Source organism: Plasmodium falciparum (assembly GCF_000002765.6).
Source record: "Plasmodium falciparum 3D7 genome assembly, chromosome: 14".
Taxonomy (NCBI): domain Eukaryota; phylum Apicomplexa; class Aconoidasida; order Haemosporida; family Plasmodiidae; genus Plasmodium; species Plasmodium falciparum.
The window spans coordinates 323,049-347,059 of NC_037283.1; the positions used below are offsets into that span (position 1 = coordinate 323,049).

A 24,011-nucleotide genomic window follows, 5' to 3' on the forward strand; every position below is an offset into this window, starting at 1 on the left:
ATAAATAAATAATAAATAATATAAATAAATATACATATATAATATATAATATATAATATATACAATTAATATATATATATATATATATATATATATATTATTTTATATATATTATATAAGTATACATTACATTTCGTGAAAAACCCATCATCATTAAAAAAAAAAAAAAATTATATTTATTATATATATATATTATATATATATATTCATTTTCCGATTTGTACTTTATCTTTTATTAATTTGTAATATACATTTTATTTATATCCAGATGGGTATTAGCCGTGACGGAAGACACAAGCTTCGCTTGACAGGTGGAAAAAAAAAGATCCACAAGAAAAAAAGAAAATATGAATTAGGTAGGCCTCCTTCAAATACCAAATTAGGTAGCAGACAAGTACACGTAGTTAGAGGAAGAGGAAGAAATTACAAATATCGTGCCATTAAATTAGATTCAGGTAGTTTTTCATGGCCTACCTTTGGTATTTCAAAGAATACAAGAATTATTGATGTTGTTTATAATGCATCAAACAACGAACTTGTAAGAACAAAAACACTCGTCAAAAATTGTATAGTCGTAATAGATTCCCACCCATTCACCACATGGTAATAATAAGAACAAACATAAACCTATGCACATATATATATATATATATAAATATATATATATATAAATATATATTTATATATATGTATGTACATGGATATGTATTTATTTATTTATTTATATACATATTTATTTACGTTTACCTTTTATTTCTCCTTTTTTCATAAATCTCTCTAATTTTTCACAAATTATATATAGGTATGAAAACACATTCGGAACAACCCTTGGAAAAAAGAAGAAAGAAAAGAAGGAAGAAGATAATAAGGAAGAAAATAAACAAGAAGTAGAAAACAACGAAGAAGCTGCAAAGGATGAAACCACAAAAACATATGGTGTTATTAAAAAAATAGGTAAATCCAAAAATATAGATCCTTTATTACTTGAACAATTTAAACAAGGAAGAGTCTTGGCATGTATTAGTAGCAGACCAGGTCAATGTGGTAAAGCAGATGGTTATATTATTGAAGGAGATGAATTATTATTTTACAAACGTAAAATGGATAAAAAAAAGAGAAACTAAATATATTTTAGAGTTTTATATATTTTATGCATATATATATATATAAGTGTTCTACTTTAAAAAAAAAAAAGCGCGACGAATAAAAAAAAATATATATATAAATATATGTTTATATTTATATTTTTATTTATTATTATTATTATTTTTTTTTTTTTTTTTTTTTTTTTTTTATTAATTAATAATGTGATATAATATCATGTATGTTATTCACATACAGAAACACACACATATATATAAATTAAACTTTCGTTTTGTATATAAGAATATACAATATTTTTAATATTAAAATATATATATATTAAAATAATTAAGTATTCTATATTTTTGTTATAACATATTAATACATAAAATATAATGAATATCAAATAAGATATTATGGAAAGACAAGAATGTTTTTTTTATAAATTTATTTTTTTGAACAAAAAGTCTAAACGGTTATTACAAAAGAAATAAAATGTATACATGTATATATGACAATATATATTTGTTAGAAAAAAAAAAAAAAATATATTAAGATTTACATAAAATAATAACACATAATCATATATATATATATATATATATATAATATAATATATTATTTAAAAAGGTTGCGCAATAATTTCCCATTCTGACGAAGATTCGTCATCTTCGTCTTGTTCAATTTCATTATTTTCATCTCCCCACAAATTAAATATATCTTCATTCACAGATTTTATTTTTTTCATCTTGGAAATAATACTTAAGGAAAAGTTCCTAAAGGAAAATTCTTCATAATTTTTGAACTCCAAGCCATCTAAAAAAAAAAATAAGAAAAAAAAAAAGAAAAAAAAATATTAGTGTTCACATAAAATAATAATAAATAATCATATGTAATACATATACACATATTTGAATTTTTTTATTTTTTTTTTTTTTTTTTTTTTTTTTTTTTTTTTTTTTTTTTTTTCATTTGAACTTACTAAAAAAGTGTATGTTTAATGTTCTGAAAACACCAGAATTATCAATAGCAAAACTATTGTCCGCAAAAAAAGTGGAATATTTTTTTGATTGAACATTTTTTACAAGTACCTTTGGAATAGCTCTAATTTTATTTAATGGTGGGCTTTGTGGTCCTACTGTAGCTACATGACCAACAAAAATATTATTGGAAAAATGAGCTGAAGAAGACAAGATAGGTTTCCATATATGTAAACATTCATTTACATTTTTTAAAGAATAATCTTCATGCCATAATAAAAGATATTTTTTTGGATATGGAAATAATAAATTTAGCATATCATTTCCTGATGTACTTGTATACATACTATTAATAGTAATATCCGTCATTTCAATAATTGGAAAAGCATTAATACTGTTATATATATTATTACTACAATTATTATTTATATTATTATTATTATTATTAATATCATACATTTTATTTGATGCGTAATGACCGCATACAATTTTATGTTTATTTTTACTCATAATTCCTCTATCCTTTGGATCAACATTTTCAGCTTCATATATATAAAACATATCCTCATTATATGACATCTTATTAATATTATTTTGTTGATTTGTATTACTTAATAGATTTATTTCATCTCTATTATGGGTTTTATTTTGGAATGTATAAAATATATCACTGATTAAATCATTTGTTGATGATTTCTTCACATAATCATATTGATTATTATTATTATTATTATTATTACTAAAGCTGTTCTTGTTATTATTCATATTGTTGTGGTGTGATTCATTTTTAGCAAAATTATATGATGAAGGATTTATATTATTCATACTACACATTTCGTTTTTATTATTCTCATGTGTCATATCATGATGTATTCTCTGGTGTGCTATTTTTCCTGACCATACTAATTTCATATGTGTATGTTCTGTTAAACTAAATCTAAAATTCTTTAAATGTTTTTCGATATCTCTTATAAGATTATTATGTTGATGATCAATGTAATTATTATTATTATTATTATTGTTCCCCTTATTTTGAATACCTATATTTTGTGTTTGTAATATATTATTATTTATATAATTCATATCATTCTGTAGCATATTTCCATTCATCCTTTTATTTTTTTCTAAACGATTGTACTTTTTATCTCTTCTATTTTCTACGGGATTAAGAAATAAACATAATTCATGCAGAGTAATATTTCTTCCTAATACATCAAATAATATGTTAATACAATTCTTATCCCTTATATTTAAATAATCGAATACTATTCTTATATCTTCCATAGTACATATATAATTTAAATCTTTTTCAAATATTTTTTGTAATGTTAAATTTTTCCCTTTTAAACTTTGCCTTACCCTTTCCTGAATAACTTTAAAAGCGTATATATCACCATTACCTTCAAATAATTTTTTCTCTAAAATTTCAAGTTGTAATTTTTTAGGTGCATAAAAATTCTTTTCAATATTTTTAAGACCACTATTTTGGTTTTCTTTCATAAGTCTTCTTATTAAATATAATTCGTTAAAATAATTAAAACGATGTTTAGGTGGATTAAAATTTAAATATTGTAATAATAAATTTACATGAGCATCAATAAATTTACGATCAGAATTAAAAAATTTACAAACACTATAAACAATTTGTATTTGTCTTGACAAATATTTTCTTAAATTATTCTTATCACTAATTTCTATAGGAGTAAACCAAAAATTATAATTATAAATATTTATATTAATATTATTACAAGCAATTAACATATTTTGACCACAATCTTTAATATTCATTATATCTAGAATATTCTTATTATATGTATTCTCTTTCTTTTCTATTTTATTATCTATCTTATCTATATTATTATGTTCAACAATATTTTTATTATTTATTTTATCCATATTTCCTGAAAAAAAATTATCTATACTATCATTTGATTTATCACCAATCAAATTGATATTAGGAATATTTTCTTGTAATCCCCAAGGATCATTTAACAAATTATCATCATTCATATTATCCTTAATATATGTATCTATATCGTTTGAAATGTTTTTACCTATGTCCACATCAACAACATTATTATTACTAATGTGGTTCTTTTTATTATTGTTTTTTTCTTCTATTATATCAAATATGTTCATATTTTCCTTCTCTTTATAATTATTATTAATATTATCCTGAACACAAAGTTTGGATGTTTTAAAATGCTCATGATTCTTTTGATCTACATATTGATCTACATATTGATCTACATTTTGATCTACATATTGATCTACATATTGATCTACATTTTGATCTACATATTGATCTACATTTTGATCTTCCTCTTTATCATTATACATACATTTTATTTGTTCCTTATTATTCACATGTACTGTACTCCTAAAAAAGGCTTCATAAATTTTTTGAATGTTCGATCTTTTATGTACATGATATCTCAACGTCTCTGCTTCTTGTAAACTTACAATAATATATTTCTTGTTACCGTTACAAAAATATAACTCCAATTCATTCAAAATATTTGTAAAATTTATAAAAGAATTATTATTTACATTTCTATTCTTATCTAAATAATTTCTTATAACATTTGATAAATCATAAGAATATTTAAATGCGTTAATATCTAATATATTTAACATTTCTTCAATATTGTCGCTTTCATTTAATATATTCCAAATATTTTTAAGTATATCTCTTTCTCCATATACATCATAATTATTATTCATATAATTGATACTACAGTTATTATTATTCATATAATTGATACTACAGGTATTGTTCATACTGTTCATATTATCCATATTGCTCACATTATTAATGGTGTTCTTATCGTCCATGTTAATATCATACCCCTTCGTGTTATTATAAACACACTCTATAACTACCAACACATTCTTCAATTTTTTTACCCTTTTCGTATTTATATTCTCATTATTTATAAAATTTTTAGATACATATATATAGGAAGGAAAGTTCAAATATATATCGTTCACACACATTTTGTTCAAAGGTATAAATAATGGCCCATCATCTCTTAATTTTTTAAACGTTTCATTAATTTTATTATTCATAAAATTTTTTGTACTTTTATTATTAATATGATCTTTATTTGGCATGCCATATAAGTCAATATTAATATCGTCTACAGTCCAATGATATAATTTATATTCATCTTTTTTATATTTTATATTTTTCTTTTTTGGATCATCTACGATTTTTTCTTCTTCTTTTTCTTTTTCTTTTTCTTTTTCCTTCTCCTTTTCTTTTTCCTTTTCTTTTTCCTTCTCCTTTTCCTTTTCCTTTTCTTGTTCATTTTCCATACTAAACAAATGATTATCTATATTACTATTATTATCATCATCATCATCATTATTATAATTATTATATATACCACAATTATTGTCAGATGTTTTCATGAGTATTTTTTTCTTGTTTAATATCAAGTTATCTTTTTTAATTTTCTTCAATTTGTTGAATAAATCTAATATTACTTGTGACACATTCATTTTTAAAAAATATTTTTTCGGAAAAAAAGCATCAAAATACATATAAATAGTTTTATTAGAAAAATCATAATGTAAACAAAAATATTTATATATAATATCTTGTATATATAATTCATCTTGTGCAGTAAAAATTTTATGAAATTTCTCTATAAGTTGAACCATACATAATAATGAATTATTTTTAGATGGTACTTGTGTTTGTATATCGAAATCTATACTAGTATTAAATATATCTAAATATTCCTTATAACTTATGACACCAATATTTATATAATTATCAATTAATGTTTTTATACTTTTCTTTTTAATTAAATTTACAATACCATGTACACATAATAATTCACATTGTTTTACATTATTATTAATATTATTTAAAATTAAAAAATGGGTTAATTCTTTTAATACATTCTCTTTCACCTCATTATCTAAAAAGATACTATTATAACAATCCATCATATAAAGCATATTTTCTTCATCAATATAATCATTATTTAAAATATATTTCTCGTTATTATTATTTATATATGTACTAAATAATTCCACATCCTTCATATAATTCTCCATATTATTATTATTATCATAACTACTATTACTACTATTATTACTATTATTACTATTATTACTATCACTACTATCTGTACTACTAAAAAGAATGGGATCCGAATCAGAACCTGATTTACTATCATCACTATAATTTTTATTACACATTTTTATTATCACCTTTTTAGACCTCTGAAATTTTTTCATGATATTTATTTTGTTCCTCTTCCCCATGACACTAGTCTTATTATTATTATTATTATTGCTGCTGTTATTATTATTTTTGTCATCGTTTGTATCGTGTTTTTTCATAAAAGACGAATATATTAATTCGTTAAACAAATTCGTATTTATATTCATTAATTTCACAAGACACAAAGGTATTAAGAAAAAAATCTTTTGGTTCATACCTATCGATCTCAATCTAAAAACACCTTGACTAAATGATGAGATATCATTACCTATATTAACAGTTACTAAACTATTCGCATTAATGTATTGTTTTATATCCTGACCAAAAGTATTTATATGATCAAAATATATAAATCGTCGTTTTATTGGCACATAACAATCTTGTAAAGGAATAATTTCAACACTAAAATTAAGATTATCCTCTATCTTTGAGTTCCACTTTTTAGATTTTCTTTCTTTTTTGCTTTTTTTTGATTTTTTTACTTTCTTTTTATATAAATCATTTTCCTTAACAATATTCGTCTTCGTTTCATTCTGCTCATTTTTTGATTGATATCCTTTCATCAATAAATCAGGATTGATAATCATCTCTTCATTATCACATTCCATCTTTTGGATATTCTTTCCGTTCTTGTTTCTTTTTATTTTCCTTCTTCTTTTTTTTAAACGTCGCTTTTCCATAGGTAACATACACATGTGCTTACCATTATCTATATATATACAACAATCAATATAATCAAGAAACTGTAAAATGTAGTAAGCCACTTTTTTGGGAGATATATTATTAATTAAATAACCTGTGTCTATTAAACTATTAAATTTTATTTTAGAATATCCTAAACTTTTTAATATTTGAATAGGTGAAAATTTAGATGGTAAAAATATAAAATTAACGATGTTCGTATCATTAATAATATTCAATATGGATCCTATAGTTCGCTTTTCATATTTACATTTACATATTTCTTCAGGTAAAATATCATTACTAGTACCACTATATCCTAATACATATTTAAATAAAATATTATTTGTAAAATCTTGTGAATTTGATGATAATTGTTTTTCTGTATGTTTAATATATTTTTCTAATATAATTCCTAATAAGAAATAACTAATTAATAATGGATTCATTTTTATCAAATTGTATAGATTATATAATGTTTCACTATCATTTAAATTTATTTTATCTATATTATCTACATAATTTCCTAATTTACTTTTTTTTTTCTCTTCTCTTCTTTTTACAGTATTATCATAATCAAAAAAATTACTATTATTAATATATTTCTTAGTCTTCAAAATTTTAGCACCACTACTTTCAATTATTTCTTTATATAAAGTATACATGCTTTTTATTTCAACATATCTCTGATTAGTTTTATTATTATCATCATTATTGGAACCATATAAATTTCTTTTTCTTCTATTCGTATATTTCTTTTCATCATTTTTAAAAGTATGCTCATTGTTTTTTTTATTATTTATATGCTTCTTCTTCTTCTTCTTCTTCTTTCTCTTGTTTAACTTTTCATTATTTTTACTATTATTATTATTATTATTATTATTATTTTGTTTCTTTTTATTATTTTCTTCATGAATAAATATGTCATGTTTTACTTCCTTTTGTATGTCTCCATTAATCTTTGCTTCCTCTTCTATGGACATATCTTTTACACAAGTTGACGATATAACTCTGTCATTAGACTTTCCCAAATTTATTAAACTCACATCATTTCTACTATCCGATGAACTATAATATGACGAAGAAGAAGATGCATCGCTTTCAATATTGGAAGAATAATCTTCTTGTCCATTTTCTTCATTCAAACTTTCTTCTGTATTTTCCGAATCATTCACATTGTCTATACTTTTTGATATTAAAGATTGGGATATATTGTCTCTTCGCTCGGATATATTTCTTTTCCTAGATGTAGAATCTTCTGACAACGCTTTAGTAGAATGAGAAGATTCACTTGAACTTTCATCCGTTATAAAATTGTTCAAAGTCGTATCAGAACTATCGTCTGATGTATCCTTTTGTATATGCTCATTATCCTTTTCTAATGAATAATTATACAAAATATTCTTAAGAGACAGCATAAAATCAACATACCTCATTCCTTGATATCTATACGATAATATAGTTAAAGCTACTACAACATCCACATTAGTATATTCAGACATACTAGAAGGTGTATCCTTTCCTATATAAGGTACTGCTAAGAAATATCTACTTTTACTCATAATAATTTTACACTTATTAATTTGTTCAACGGATAATATACCATAATGCACTGTATTAATTTTTGTAAATACGAATGGTAATATTCCATTAATATATAGACGGCATAAATTTAACATTTTACAAAATACAAATTCAAGTTGATTTATTTTTTCGAAAATTTTTAAATGATAATCATTAGAAAAACAAATATCAGATTCATTCATGTTATTCATATGTACATTATTTATATTCATATTATAATTTTTATTGTGAATTTTTTTTATATTTAATAATCTTCTCATAGTAGCATAATTCATGTTTCCATTATTATTTCTTCCTTTATTACTTACAATATCGTTGTATCCAATACAAAGAGGAATACATAAATACGATTCCACAATCTTTTGTGATAAACCATTGAACTTATACGATAATAAAAAATAATAAGTATACCTAGCTAAAATCCATACGATATTATCATACCATTTATAATTAATTATATGAAAATGTGGTATAAAAGAAATATCATGATTCTTTACACCGATATCTACTTCCTTATTAAAAACTAATAACAAATCATTAATATAATCAGCATTTATATTAAAATGTACATTCATAGGAACAGTCAATTTTTTACATATAGGATAGAAAAAGAAATCGATTAAAATCCAACATAATTTATATCTAAATAAACTTAAATCAATATGAGTAAAACTTATATCTTTCTCTGTATTATTCAATGCTTTGACAATATCACCACTTGTTACTACACATCCTGTACTTTTATTATTTATAATATTATCATCATGATGATCATTATATAAATCTTCTTTCTTCTTATTATATAAAGGAGATTTATATTTTGAATAATTCATATTATTCATCATAATATGCTTTTCACCTAAATCAATCGAATTCTTATGTCTTCCTATCATATCCTCCATTTTATTATACATATTATATTCATTTTTTAACATATGATCTGTATTATAATTAATTAATAATTTATTTTGTTCTCTCTCTCTTTCTTCATTCTCCTTCAAATGTTTTATATTATATATCAAATTATCATTTGCCTTCATCTCATTAGTTATCGAAATTTTTACATTCTTGATATCTACATTTTCATCATCCTTATTATTATATAAAAATTTTAAATATGGATTATTCATAAATATATCTGTAAAATTTCGTACTACATTTACTAAATCAATATCTCTATTAATACCGTAAGGCCAATGTAATTCACTTTTTAATGGATGTAATACATTATCTACTTCATCAATTAATAAAATACTCTTATTTAATATGTCAAAGATACGAACACATAAATCTAACTGTTTCTTTAACATATTGTAATCCGAAGGAATAGAGCTCATGGAACCATTCTTTGAAAATTGTGTACCCATAGTAATATTATTATTATTATTATTATTAATATTATTATAGTTGTTGTTATTTATACTAGTTTTTGCTAATGACATCGTATTTGATACACCAGAATTTATACCTTTCGTTTCTTCATTCTGAAAACCTAAAAATTTGGTTAAAGCATCTGTAATATGTGTTTTGGCCTTTTGTTTTAACATGTCAAATGTTTTGATACTATTTAATTCTTGTATAGTTGAAATTAATTTTAAAAATAATGATTTTATACATGTCGGGCTGGTTACTAATATATATTTATTTTCTAAAGCACTACATAAACTAATATATAAATCTGTCGTTATATTATTATAACGACTAAAATTAAAATAAAATATATTTTTCTTGATAATAGAGGAAAATCTAGAACGGAAACTGTTCATTGTAAAATGTATTAATGGATGAGGACACATATTAAATATTAAGAAATAATTTGAAAATATTAAAAAATATAATGGTGATAATACCGTCGTTTTTCCACCTCCCATAATTATTTGATAACAGTATTGTTTTTTCTTTTTTATAAAATCTCTTTTTAACTTTTTAATCATTTTTACTTGTTTTCTTCTAATAATTAAATTGTTCGTATATTCAAAAATAAGTAGTCTAGGATCATATGTATAATAATAATTAACATTAAAATCTTTCTCTCCATATTTTATATAATAACATGAAGAATTATTTACTTTGTCATTTCCTTCATCTTGATTATTACTACAATTATTATTATTATTATTATTATTATTACTATTATTATTATAATTATTGTGGTGGTTGATTCCATTGTTCATCTCCATGATATTCATCGTGTTCTCCTTATCATCCAAATCATTGTTATCACTAGAAAAATAACAGGAAGATACATCTGAAGAATCTGAATTATATTCTAAATTTTTATATAGCACCTTTTTATTATTAGAAATATTTCTTAAAGAAAAGTAATGTCTTTCGGTAGTAGTAAGCTGAGTTAATTGTTTCGTACCTAATTTTATGGTATTTATAGCTTTATTAATAATTTTTTTTTGGATATTTAAAATTTTATTAAGAACATTCACATGTTCACTGTTCATATGTATATTACTATTATTATTACTATTATTATTACTATCATTATTATTGTTAAGGATACTACTATTTGTTGATGCTAGTGATGTCCTTGATTTGTATGCCTTTTCTCTTTGCTTTAATATTTTCAACTTCAAATTATATACCTTAAATATATTCAATATATTTATTACATTATTTATACACTCATGTAAAAAGATTTTTCTATTCATAATTAACATATACAACAAAATAATATTTATATATTTTTCTGAATGACTTCTATTCAAATTAGGGTTAATAAGCATTAAATATTCATAAGCATATTTCGACATAAAACAGCTTATCAATATCTTTAAATTAATTTCTTTTTCTGCTTTTCCTAATATACCAAATTTATATAAATAATTATTAGCCAATAAATTTATATCTTCATCACTCGATAAACTATAATCATTCAAATTATTATTCTTATCAAAAGAATAAAAATTACTACTACTACTACTACTATTATAATTATTATTATTTTTATTATTATTATTATTATTATTATTGTTGTTGTCATTTTCCTTTTTAATAAAATCCTTATTTATATACATTGAATCGTCTATATATTCATTTATACATTCTAACAATTTATTATCTCCCATAAATATTTCTAATAATATATCTTTTATACATACAAACATATTAACATATTCCTTCAACTTCTTTATATTGTTAAACGTCATCTTAATTTCTTCCACACTAAAACCAATAAATTCATAATCAATTTTTTTCTTTTGGTAATCCAAATATTTATTATAATCATTTTTCATATTCCTTATAAAATTTTTTGAATAACTATTCTGACAAGAAAAATTAGAATTCTCAAAATCAAAATTTAATATTTTGTTTCTCTTCTTATCCTCATTATCCATTTTTTCATTCATATTCGAAATTTTTTTTACGTTATTTTCATGCATCGTAGGTATAATCATTTCTTCTTGTTTTTTTTTATTAATATTATCATCAAACATAACATTTGAATCGTTATTCTTAAAAGCTGTTTCTATATTTACACATGTCTTCTCCATATATATATTTTTTTTTTCCTTGTCTACTGTACCAATATCCTTTTTATCATGATTTAATTTTGTATCTATACCTACATGCAGTACACTATCTATTTGGTTGTTATTTCTTATTTTTCTTAAGTATTTATATAATTTTTTGAATGGACTAAAACATAATTCATTTAATAATTCAGAATCTACATAGAAGCCATTTTTTATTTCGAATGGTCTAATAATTCGTTTTTCACATAAATAATCATCCACATTTATATTTATGATTAATCTATATTTCATTGGATCACGTACGGATATATTAATATTATTATTTATTTTTAAAGGGATAATATTTTTATCTATTTTCTTTTTTTTATCCGTTTGATATGATTGTACAAATTTAAATATATCGTTAAAAAAATTAAATAAGGAATCATTGGTTTTAAAAAAATTCAAATAATTTTTTTTTAATTTTTGATCATCAATTTTTGGTAACATACTTATTATTTCTTGATGATTTATTATAAATATAAATATATATATGATTTTACTATACTGACTTATATTATAATTATAAAAATATAAAAATCGAGATAATAAATTAGCATATAAAAAGGTATTTTCCCCCTTAACTATTTTAATATTCAAATTGTTAATAAAAAAATTATATATAACAAAAAAATTATGTATACCTATGGTATTAATTAAATTATTTAAATAATTTAATGCTTCTACATTATTCTTATCTTCTAATTTTTTATAACTTATATTATTAATAATGTTTCCTATATTATCATATAAATTAATATTCATAAAAATATTTTCATCAATATTATTTATATATTTTACTGTCTCTATTTTAGGAACATTAATAGATACCACTAAATTATTTAAATCTGCATGTTTCTGTTCTATTCGGTTAGTTATTATCATTTCTTTCATATGTAACAAATTATCTTTTATACTATCTAAATTTAGTAACTTGTATTTATTTTCTTCTTTCTTTTTTTTTCTTTCTTCTTCTTCTTCTTTATTTAAAAAACTTATATTATTTTCCTTTTTATTTATAAAACAAGAATTGTTAGTATTATCATATAACATATTAGAACTATAGTTATTATTTCCATATCCAAGGTTAGAATTATCCATTGGACTATCCTTACCATCTATGTCGTGAATATTACTTTTTTTACATTCTTCATTCTTATTATTATACAAATTTTCAAAAATATTCCTCTTTTTATTTTTACATATTTCATAATTTCTCATTTTCTTTTGATTCTCTATTTGTTTCTTTTTTAGGATATTATAAAAAAATAAGGGGTTCCCATTTTTTGATGATAATTTAGATTCTACAATACTATTCAATATTATATATCTATTATAAATCAATTTATGTTTATGTATATTAATATTACAATTTTGATATAAAAATATTTCTTCATCAATAGTTAATTTACATTTTGCTTTTATATATAATAAATTATTAATATAAAAAACGATATCTTTAAATATATCCCAGTAAACAATAATAGAATCCATATTATTATCATCATTATAATATACATTTTGATTACCCATAAAGTTTTTACTACCACCTACATTATTATTATTAACATTATTCTTTTTCTTTTTATTATTATTAAAATGTTCTTTAGTTCTATTTTTACTCTTTTCATCACCTGATCGTCCAACCAATTTTGTTTTTAATTTTTTTCTTTTCTTTTTATTAGATATTTTTAAGGTATCAACATTATTATTATTACTATTATTATTATTATTATTATTATTATTATTATTGATATCATTATGATCATCATCTTCCTCATCACCATCTTCATTAATTTTTTCTTCAGCATCCAATTCTTTTCTTTTAATATCCTTTTCAGAGGATACATTATTATCATCACTTGACGAAGAAATATTACTCAATGTATTATACATACTACTATTATTACTATCGTCAGATGTATGTACATTGTTTCTTGTATCATCTTTATCATAATAATTCTTATCATTCCTATGCTTATTCTTCATTTTATTCTTACTTGTATATATATTTCTATGCCCCATTGTACTATGGGATCTACCTTTATTCTTATCAAACATATAATATTTATCTTTATAAGCCCTCTTATTTATATAATAATCATTAGTATTATACAATTCATTATTACTACTATCATCCTGGTCATCATTCTTTTCTATATTCCACAACGATTTTACATAATTAAATATATTATAATAATTGTTTACATCCCATGAGTTCTTTTTCTTACTATTAATTCGATATCGCTTTTTCTGTAATATTATTTTTATCTGTTTTGATAATGTGAGGAAAATTTTCAAACGACATGCACAAGAATCAACATCTGAATATATAGAATAATCACAATAATTTAAAATATTTAATAAATAATTGATTTCATTTATATCTTCTTTACATATACTTAAATTATTACAATATTCTATAACCTCTTCATGCTCCTTATTTAAATACTTATATACAATAAAAAAAAAACAACTATACAAATTTCTAAAGTTCAAAAATAATTTTGAACTATGTATAGATAATACAATATATTGTAAGGAACAACCATTTCGACCATTACCATTATTATTATAATCTTCATTTAATAAATCGAAATATTTATTACCATTGGTTGTATTTATATTAAAATTGTGATAATATATACTTACGTACATATAATTCTTTAGTAATACATTTATATGCTTTTCTAACAATGTACATAAATGTATATTTTTATTATTAAATTCTTTGTACAAAGTAGAAATATTTAAAAAAAATGGTTTATTTAATAAGGATACTAAGAAAAAAAAATCATTTTTATGATTTTGTAATAATACAGTATTATTCATTTTTTTTATTACATTATATATATAATTATATTTTTGTATATTACCATTATATATAAACATATTTAACTCTTCAAAATAATATTTACATCCTTCTTTTTTATTTATATTATTATTCATACAACTATTATTTGTTGTATTCTTATTTCTTCCTAAACCAGATTTCTCATTATAATTATCTACATAATCAATACTCTTCTTTTCATTTGTATTTATTTTTATATCGATATTATTTCTTTTTAAAGTTAAATTTAAACGTGGGATTTCAATTATATCAACATTTATGTTCATACAATTAATTTCATCATCATTTATATATCTATTTTTATTACTATCCTGTGTAAATGTATTATCATTAAATAGTATAGGTACATTCAATGTATACATTAATATATATGTTATATGATCAAATCTATTTAATATATTATAAAAATCCTTATACACATTGTTATTCTCAACACTTAATATATTTATAAGTGTTAAAGCTTTATATTCTTCATTCACTTTTAATGATGTAATTTTTTGTTCATTCATTTTTCTTGAGTTAAATATATTTAATTTTTGTATAACACCATAGGGATAAATAGGAATATTCCTTTTTTTCTCACCTGAATTGTTCATAAGATTAAATATTGTGTTCATTCGTTTTTCACTTTCATTAACATATATATTGTTCTCATTATTATTAATATTATTATTATTATTATTGCCAACACTTTTATTACTATTAATTGTGTCATATTGATTTTCTCCCTTATCATTAAACAACTTAATATATATAATAAAATTTTTGTTTTTCTTATTTTTCTTATTATGTTTTATTTCACCAATTAAACTATTATCATTATTATTATACCAAAAATTATAATTTTTTAATAATATGGAAGGAACAAAAGTTGACAAATAATTTGGACTCATATAATTCTGTACTTGTATATTATTATATATATTTCGAGATATATTAACATGATATTTTTCATACCCTTCACTGTTATTATAATAACACAAACGTACATTGTTATTTTCAAAATGATAAAACAAATTCTTACATCTATTAATACTTGTCGAAAAATATATTTTCTTTATATCACTACAATAATATAATTTCTTTATAAATCGATTCATATGAAAAAATATATTATATATAAATATACAATCCACATCCTTACGATAAATTATTTCTCGTAAACCATGTTCTTCTATATTTAAATTCATAAGATTCTTATAATTATGCTTCTTTTTTATATCTTTACTTATGGAATCTTTTTTTTTTTTTTTTTTTTTTTCTTTATTTAAATCTATATTAATAATATTCTTTTTGTTACCTTCGTTAAACGTATCATCATTCGTATATAATAAAGAATCACATTTACCATCAGTAATATATTTTTTTTTTTTTTTTTTTTTCATTAAATTATTATTTCCTATATTAATATAATCTTCATTTTTTTTATTATTATAATTTATTTGTACAGATTCGTTATTAACTTTATAGATCGGGTCTACTTCTTTTGAATTTATATCAACATTATAATAAACACCCTCATTCATATCATTATTATTAATAATATTATCTTTATTCATATTATCATTATTACTTATAATGATGTTATCATCCGAGCTAGATAAATTTGAAGAACTCTTATTATTCATCATCATCATCATAAGTACGCTACTACTAAATGATTTGGAAGATATATCACTTTTATTTTCATCCCCATCATTTATATTATTTAACATTCTTTTGGATACAGAATTATATGAACTACAGTTACTATATGAGGATTCACTTGTGGTATTTATCAAACTACTATCATATTGATTTTCTTCGTATTTAAAATTAAATAAACCTTCAATATTTTGTGTCTCATAATTTATATTAAAAGATTTTAAGTCATATAATTCTTTCTTTCTTTTTCTTTTTAACATCTTCCTATGTTCTTCATCTTTCATATCATTCTCCAGCAACTTATTGTCCTCACCCGTGTTTTTATTATTACCACTTTTTATATTATTCTCATTAGTAAGTCTTTCCAATTCATTCATGTTATATTTCCATATTAATTTTATGTATATATCATTATTTTCCTGTTCATATAATACACCACATTTAACTTCATTCAAAAGAAAATTGTTGAAAGTAATCATAAGACTTTCATCACGTCCCACTGTATTATTATTATTATGATCATTATTTTGAGCATTATTATTTATATTTATATTATTTATATTATTTAAATTATTATTATTGTTCACAGTTTTTATATTATTCAAAAGAGATGATGATTTTAAATAAAATATTTTAGACTTATTAAAAGGATAAGACATTAAATTATGATATGTTATCCTACTTGAATTTCTCCACACTTCTAAATTATGTTTCTTTCCTATTATATTAAATGAACAAAAATTTTGATAAGATTGTGTTATTAATACTTTCATATGTCTTTTCATTCTATAACCTCTTCTTCGTCTTTCTATACTCATAAAATTCTTACTTCCATTTAAAAATACATCCCTATAATTTTTAAATTTTGTTATATTATCATTCAAGGTTATTATATTATTATCCTTATAAGAAAATGTAAATAATTGAAGATTAATTAAGATATTTTTCTCTTTTATTATATTTTTTATATACGATATATATTTATTATTACTTAATATACTATCCTTTCTTGTAATTAAATTTTTTCTTCTCTTCACTTTATTATTATATGAAATATTATTATCATCTTTATTATAATAACTATTTTTAAAAAAGGAAGGTAAGCTTAAATAATTATTCATAACATTAGAATTGATGGACTCTGTGTCATGTAATGGATTTATTTTCTTCATATCACTATTATTATTATTATTATTATTATTATTATTATCAATATAATTGTCATATTTTAATTTCTTTTTTAATTTCATACCTTTACTATATTTATTATAATTTTTGTATTTCTTCTTTTTCTCATTTTTTTCCATCCTCATTATATCATATGACATATTATCCATATTATTTCTTTCATATTGTACTATTATTTGCTCTTCCTTACCTGTCATCTTTTTTTTTTTTTCATCTTCATTAATATCTTCATTCATATTATCCTCACAAAACGATAACGATATCTCATCATTATAACTACTACTATCTTCCTCTGACGACGAAAAATCGTCATCCATATCATAAGAAGAGCTACTAGATGAAGTAAAATAATAATTCCTATTCATGTCATGATAATTATTATCTTTTACATATTCATTATCATAATAATTTTTTGTCATTTTTGTATGTCTTCCTAGATTGTCTTCCTGTTCTAAATATTCATTTGTATTACTTAAATATTTTCTTTTATTTTTCTCATTCTTTATATCTTCAATGGTATATATTCCTACATGCTTAAATTTATGCACAGGTAGCCATTTTCTTATAATATTATCGTTCGTACGAAAATTCAGGAAAACATTAGCATTATGTTTATTCATTCTATTATTATAATACACATTTTTTTTAACACTACCTCCAATATTGTTGTTATTATTATTATTATTATTATTATTATTATTATCATTATGTGTATTGTCATGGACACATGCACATATATGTATCGTATGCTCAAATATAATATTCCGATCTAATTCATTCTTTTCCAAATATTTTAATAACATATTTCTATACTTATGTATAGATATAAATAAATCACATTCACATAAAGAAAACGTTTTAATTAAAAGAGAAAAGCTATCTGTCTCATTATAGCTATTTTCTTTTGTGCATAATTTCGTACTCTTTTGTAAAGAATATCTAGTTTCTCCTACAATATTACTATTATTAGTACCATCGTTATTATTTACAAATAAAGAACCCAAACCATATATATTTTTTAAATCTGAATAATTTGTTTCTGCACTGAAATTATAATATGTTAATATAAAAAAGATAGAAGATAAAATATGTTTTACATTATTCTTATTTAATTCTCTAAATTTTATATCTCGATATATTAATAAAATACAACCATAAAATATACTACCAGTTGTTATATCATTCTTTTGAATACACATCTGAATATTTTTTAATAATAAACCTAATACATCATTCTGTAATTTTTTTTTTATCATTTTATAATATTTTTCCAAATTCATTAAGACATCATCAGAACAATATAAATCATTCTTTATTAGCTTCCTTTTAAGTTTGTTTAAAAAGTTAAACATTCGTTTCCTTTCTCTTTTTTCTATATGTTTTCTGTATTTATAATACGTGCGCTCATTACCATCAAAATGAATACCATTAATATGTTCCTCAGAGTTATTATTAATACCATTATTATCCTTCTTAATATCACAATTACCATAATTTGATATAGTTCTTTTTTTCTTTTCTTTTTCTTCTTCGGAGGGTCTTATGATATCTTTATGAGGATACGATTTTTCCCTATACGATTTCCTTTTCTTGATAAGCTTATTCTTATTTATAATATTTTCAATATTGTTCAAATTTCTGCGTATTTCCTTATTAGTCTCTAAAACTAATTTTATATAAGAATTAACGTATGAACTTATAATAATTATAAATATAAATATAACCTTTTGATTTATACTATTGTTATTATCAAAACTAAAAAATATTTCTAAATAAGAATAGACACTACATAATACATTTTTTGGACTATGTATTAATTCGTTTATTAATAAACCATATTTTGTAGCAAATATATTTCTATCCTTAGAAGGTATGAAATTATCTTCTTCTACATTTTTATATTTATTTTTAAAAATATAAGGCTCAAATAAAATACATAATATTAACTGTTGTATATCAAATGATTCGAAACTCTTTATTCTATTCTTATCACAAAAAAACTCTAATATTAATGGTATACGTATATATGGTACAGTCAAATATTGTAATAAGATTTCTACATCTCTCAAATCTAAAGATGGATGAAAATATGGTAAATCATTAACATATAATACATCCAATTCATTTTCAATATATATATCCGTAGTATACATATTTGGATTTGAATATGTTAATATACAATTATCCTTTTTATTTTCTTGTGTTTGAATAAATTGATATATATAAGAAAAGAAATTAAATTTTGTATCCTTCGGTGGACACATATATCCACATATATCGATCTTTTTATTAAATACACTTATTATTAATTTATTCTTATATTCAAATTTTAAATTTATATCATCATATTTATACACTTTTACTTGTGGTAACTTTTCTATATATGGACACATATATGATTTAAATATAAATAACATATCTCTTAAATGATAAAATTCTGGTACTAAATTTTTAAATAAAATGCATTCACCACAATAATATTCTATTATATCATTCTTCTTCCTATCGAATCCTAAATCTAAACTCATATTTTCTAATATTTCTATTTCACTTCTATTTATATCATTACTTTTTTCAAACAAAAATAATTGACTATTCTTATTTATTTTCTTTTCATTGATTTTGTAAAAATATTCTATAACATCAGATCGTATTATATTTAATTTAGGGTTTATAATTAAAAAGAAGTTACTAAAACATTCCAACACAGAGATATCGATACAATAACCAGATAATCTAATATTACCTTCACTTGCATGTGCTAATTCGTCTAGAGAGGAATAGCTATCATTATCATTAAAGTTGCGACATTTCTTCAATCTTTTTATATTATCATAAACAAAAGAGTCATCGTTATACTCATTATTAGAACTACTATTATTTATATCACTATTTCTATTATAACTACTCATCGATATATTATTCACGTTATTATGTATCATGCTATCCTTGTACCTATCCTTAAATTTGTTGTATTTATTATCATAGTTATTACTACTTTTGTCATTATACTTACTCTTATTTACCACACTTCCTTTTCTATCATTTTTACTTTTTATATATTTCTTTTGCTTTTTCCGCCTCTTTTGGTTCATATAATAACTAGAATCGTTCGTAAAACCATTATAATGTATTGAAAAAATTGAACATACATCTACACATTTAACTCGTAACAAGAAATCATATAAAAATAATAACATAGAACTATTAATTATTTTATACATAACGATTTCTTTATTTTCATGTAATGAACATGATATAAAATATATATTGTTATACATACGGTATATTTCATAAAAAATACTCAACTGTAAACCTCTTTTCAATTTTGCATATTTTGACAAATAAATAAAATGTTTAGTAGAAGGTATTACATTATTTAATACATGACTAATAAATGAGAATGCTAATATATAACAATGTTTTATATAACTTTTTTGATTTATTAAGATATTTGTAATTAAATTTGTTTCATATAATATCACATATAAATCATTAAAACTTTCAACATTACGTCGAGATATATAAAATGATATAGGCATATTTATATCTTTTTTTATCTCAACTTTACGATAACTTTTAAACAATTCTTCTTCAAATTTTATATACAAAGGAAATTTTATAGAATTAACATAATTCCTATTCTTAATAATATCAACATTTAATGTTAAATCTGAATAAATTTTTAATTCTATCTTATTATACATATATTTAACAAATAATATTTTCTTCATAATTTCATTCAACACATTACTTCTAATCATCTTACTTTTATCGTACACGTCAACCTTCATCTTACAAAAGTATAAATGAAACAACACACACAATTTTCTTACACTCATATCTAAAAACACAAAAAATATATCATCGATTCTATTAGGATCGTTCTTATTTTCACTCTTGTGAAGTTCACTATTATTATTATTGCTATATATAGATGACACATTATTATGACCAAAGTTATTATTATAATTATTAACCTGACTACCATAAAAATTATTAACATTGTTATTGTTATTATTATTATTAACTTCGTTGTTATTATTATTACTATTATCATGCTGACTACTCCTTACGTTTCCCATTTCATTCTTTCTCCTTTCTATATATTCGTATCGTATTAAATCGTCACACAATTTTAATATAATACTATAATATATAAAAATTTTAAATACTTCAATATCTTCCTCTTCAATGTTCATAACCTTTAACATATATATCATACTATAATATAAACTCATTGAAAATGAAGTAAATTTGTCTTTATACAAATTTACATATATACCTCCATATTTCTCATACTTCTCACGAATTTTCTTTTTTCTCACATTTTTATTATCATTATACCTTGCCTGTTCAGAAAATTGGACAGGTATATTTTGGCTAGCCATCATTACATTATTATTATTATTATTATTTTGAAACACATTCAAATCGAAATCATTAAAATAATTTAAATCATTTGGAAATTTATCACTATTATTAAAATTAAAATTATTCCATACATCAAAATCATTTAAATTATTTATATTATTAAAATTATCGAAACCGTTAAAATTATTACCTGACGTGTTCATATAATTTGGTCCATTACCCAAATTGGCTTGTACATTATTAATGTTATTATTTAAATTATTATTAAAATTTGAAAAATTCATATCAAATGGTGTATTATTATTATAAATGTTATTATAATTGTTGTTATTATTATAATTATTAAAATTATTATTATAATTATTATTATTATTAAAATTGTTGTTGTTATTGGAATTATTTATATTATTATTTGTGTTCATAAGACCATTCGAATGATCTTTAGAACCATTTTCATCAGAAACCACATTTATTGTATTATTATCACATATGTTCCAATTATTTGTAAGAAAAGAATTATTTAAATAAGGCAATAATATTTGATACAATATGTCTACATTATCAGCATTAGGAAATATATATAAACGATATAGACATAACCAAAACAATGAATTTGTTAAATAATTTTTCTGAATATTCTTTATACACAATACTACATCTCTTAATAAAATACCTAAATTGTCTATATCGTCGATTTTAAATGAATGATATTGTGTTCCATATATAGAATTGTTTAATACTGCAAAACTATATAAATTATTTTTTTTGTGTATAATATATAAAATTTTTACTAACATCTTTTCTTTCTGTAAATAAAAACCTCCAGGTAATATTAAAAAATGATTTTCATTTAAATTTTCAATTTTATTAATAATGTCTAAAATGAAGTTATATAAATTATTGACATCTAAGTATCCATTTTTTCTATGATTATAAGTATGATATATTGAATAAATTCTTAAAAATAAACTATAATCACAATTATATAATTGGTTTTTTATAAAATTAAAAACATCAGACAATTTCTTATAATTTAATGTATCATTTATTATGTCATTACTATAACTTAATTTCCCAATTATATTATCTATTAATTGAACAAACATACATATATGACTACTGATATTTATACTCAAACTCTCAACTTCATTCTCGTCTTTTTTTTTTTTTATTATTTCGTACACATTGTCTTTCGTACTAATATTCAAATCATAAAAGTCTTCACTTAAAAATTCTAAAGAATATGTGTTATTCCAAATATAATTATTCATTTCTTACAACAACAACAAAAAAAAATAAATAAAATAAAATAATATAAAATATAATATAATATGATATAAGGAATGATAACGCCTACTAGCTTAATAAGCATGTCATGTCATATATATGGATAAACATACATTAGGAAATATATACATATATATATATATATTGTTCTTTTTTCGTTTTCTTTTAAATGTATTATTATATGCATTAAAAATTTACATTCCACATATCAGAAAAAAAAAAAAAAAAAAGTTCTTCATAAAGTTTCCTTTTTTTTTTTTCCTATATATAAAATAATTTTTCTTTATATTCAAAAAGGTATATATTTATAATTGATACAAAAACATTTCATGATATAACAAAAAAAATGAAAAAATAAAAAATGTACAACTTTATATATATATATATATATATATATATACATATACAGAGTGTTGTTAATATATATTTTATTTAAATTAATAATTTGAATAAAAAAAAAAAAACAGGAAAAAGTTCCTTTTCAGGAATATCGATAATTAACAATAATAAAAATAATAAAAAAAAAAAAAAAAAAATACATATATATATAATATATATATATATATAAATGAAAA

At 20.9% G+C, this 24,011-nt stretch overlaps 2 protein-coding genes across 2 annotated transcripts; one reads left to right on the forward strand and one right to left on the reverse strand.

Moving 5' to 3' along the window:
• Positions 1 to 268: 268 nt before the first annotated feature.
• Positions 269 to 1,124, forward strand: PF3D7_1408600 (40S ribosomal protein S8e, putative; the record flags this gene model as incomplete). Its single annotated transcript, XM_001348220.1, has 2 exons — positions 269 to 603; positions 803 to 1,124. 2 exons carry the CDS (start codon positions 269 to 271, stop codon positions 1,122 to 1,124), a joined length of 657 nt encoding a protein of 218 aa, XP_001348256.1.
• A 581-nt stretch (positions 1,125 to 1,705) lies between these two features.
• PF3D7_1408700 (conserved protein, unknown function) lies at positions 1,706 to 23,420 on the reverse strand (the record flags this gene model as incomplete). The annotated part of the gene is made up of 2 exons (XM_001348221.2): positions 1,706 to 1,899; positions 2,066 to 23,420. The coding sequence occupies 2 exons, from the start codon at positions 23,418 to 23,420 to the stop codon at positions 1,706 to 1,708; spliced, it is 21,549 nt and encodes a 7,182-aa protein (XP_001348257.2).
• Between the last annotated feature and the right edge of the window lie 591 nt (positions 23,421 to 24,011).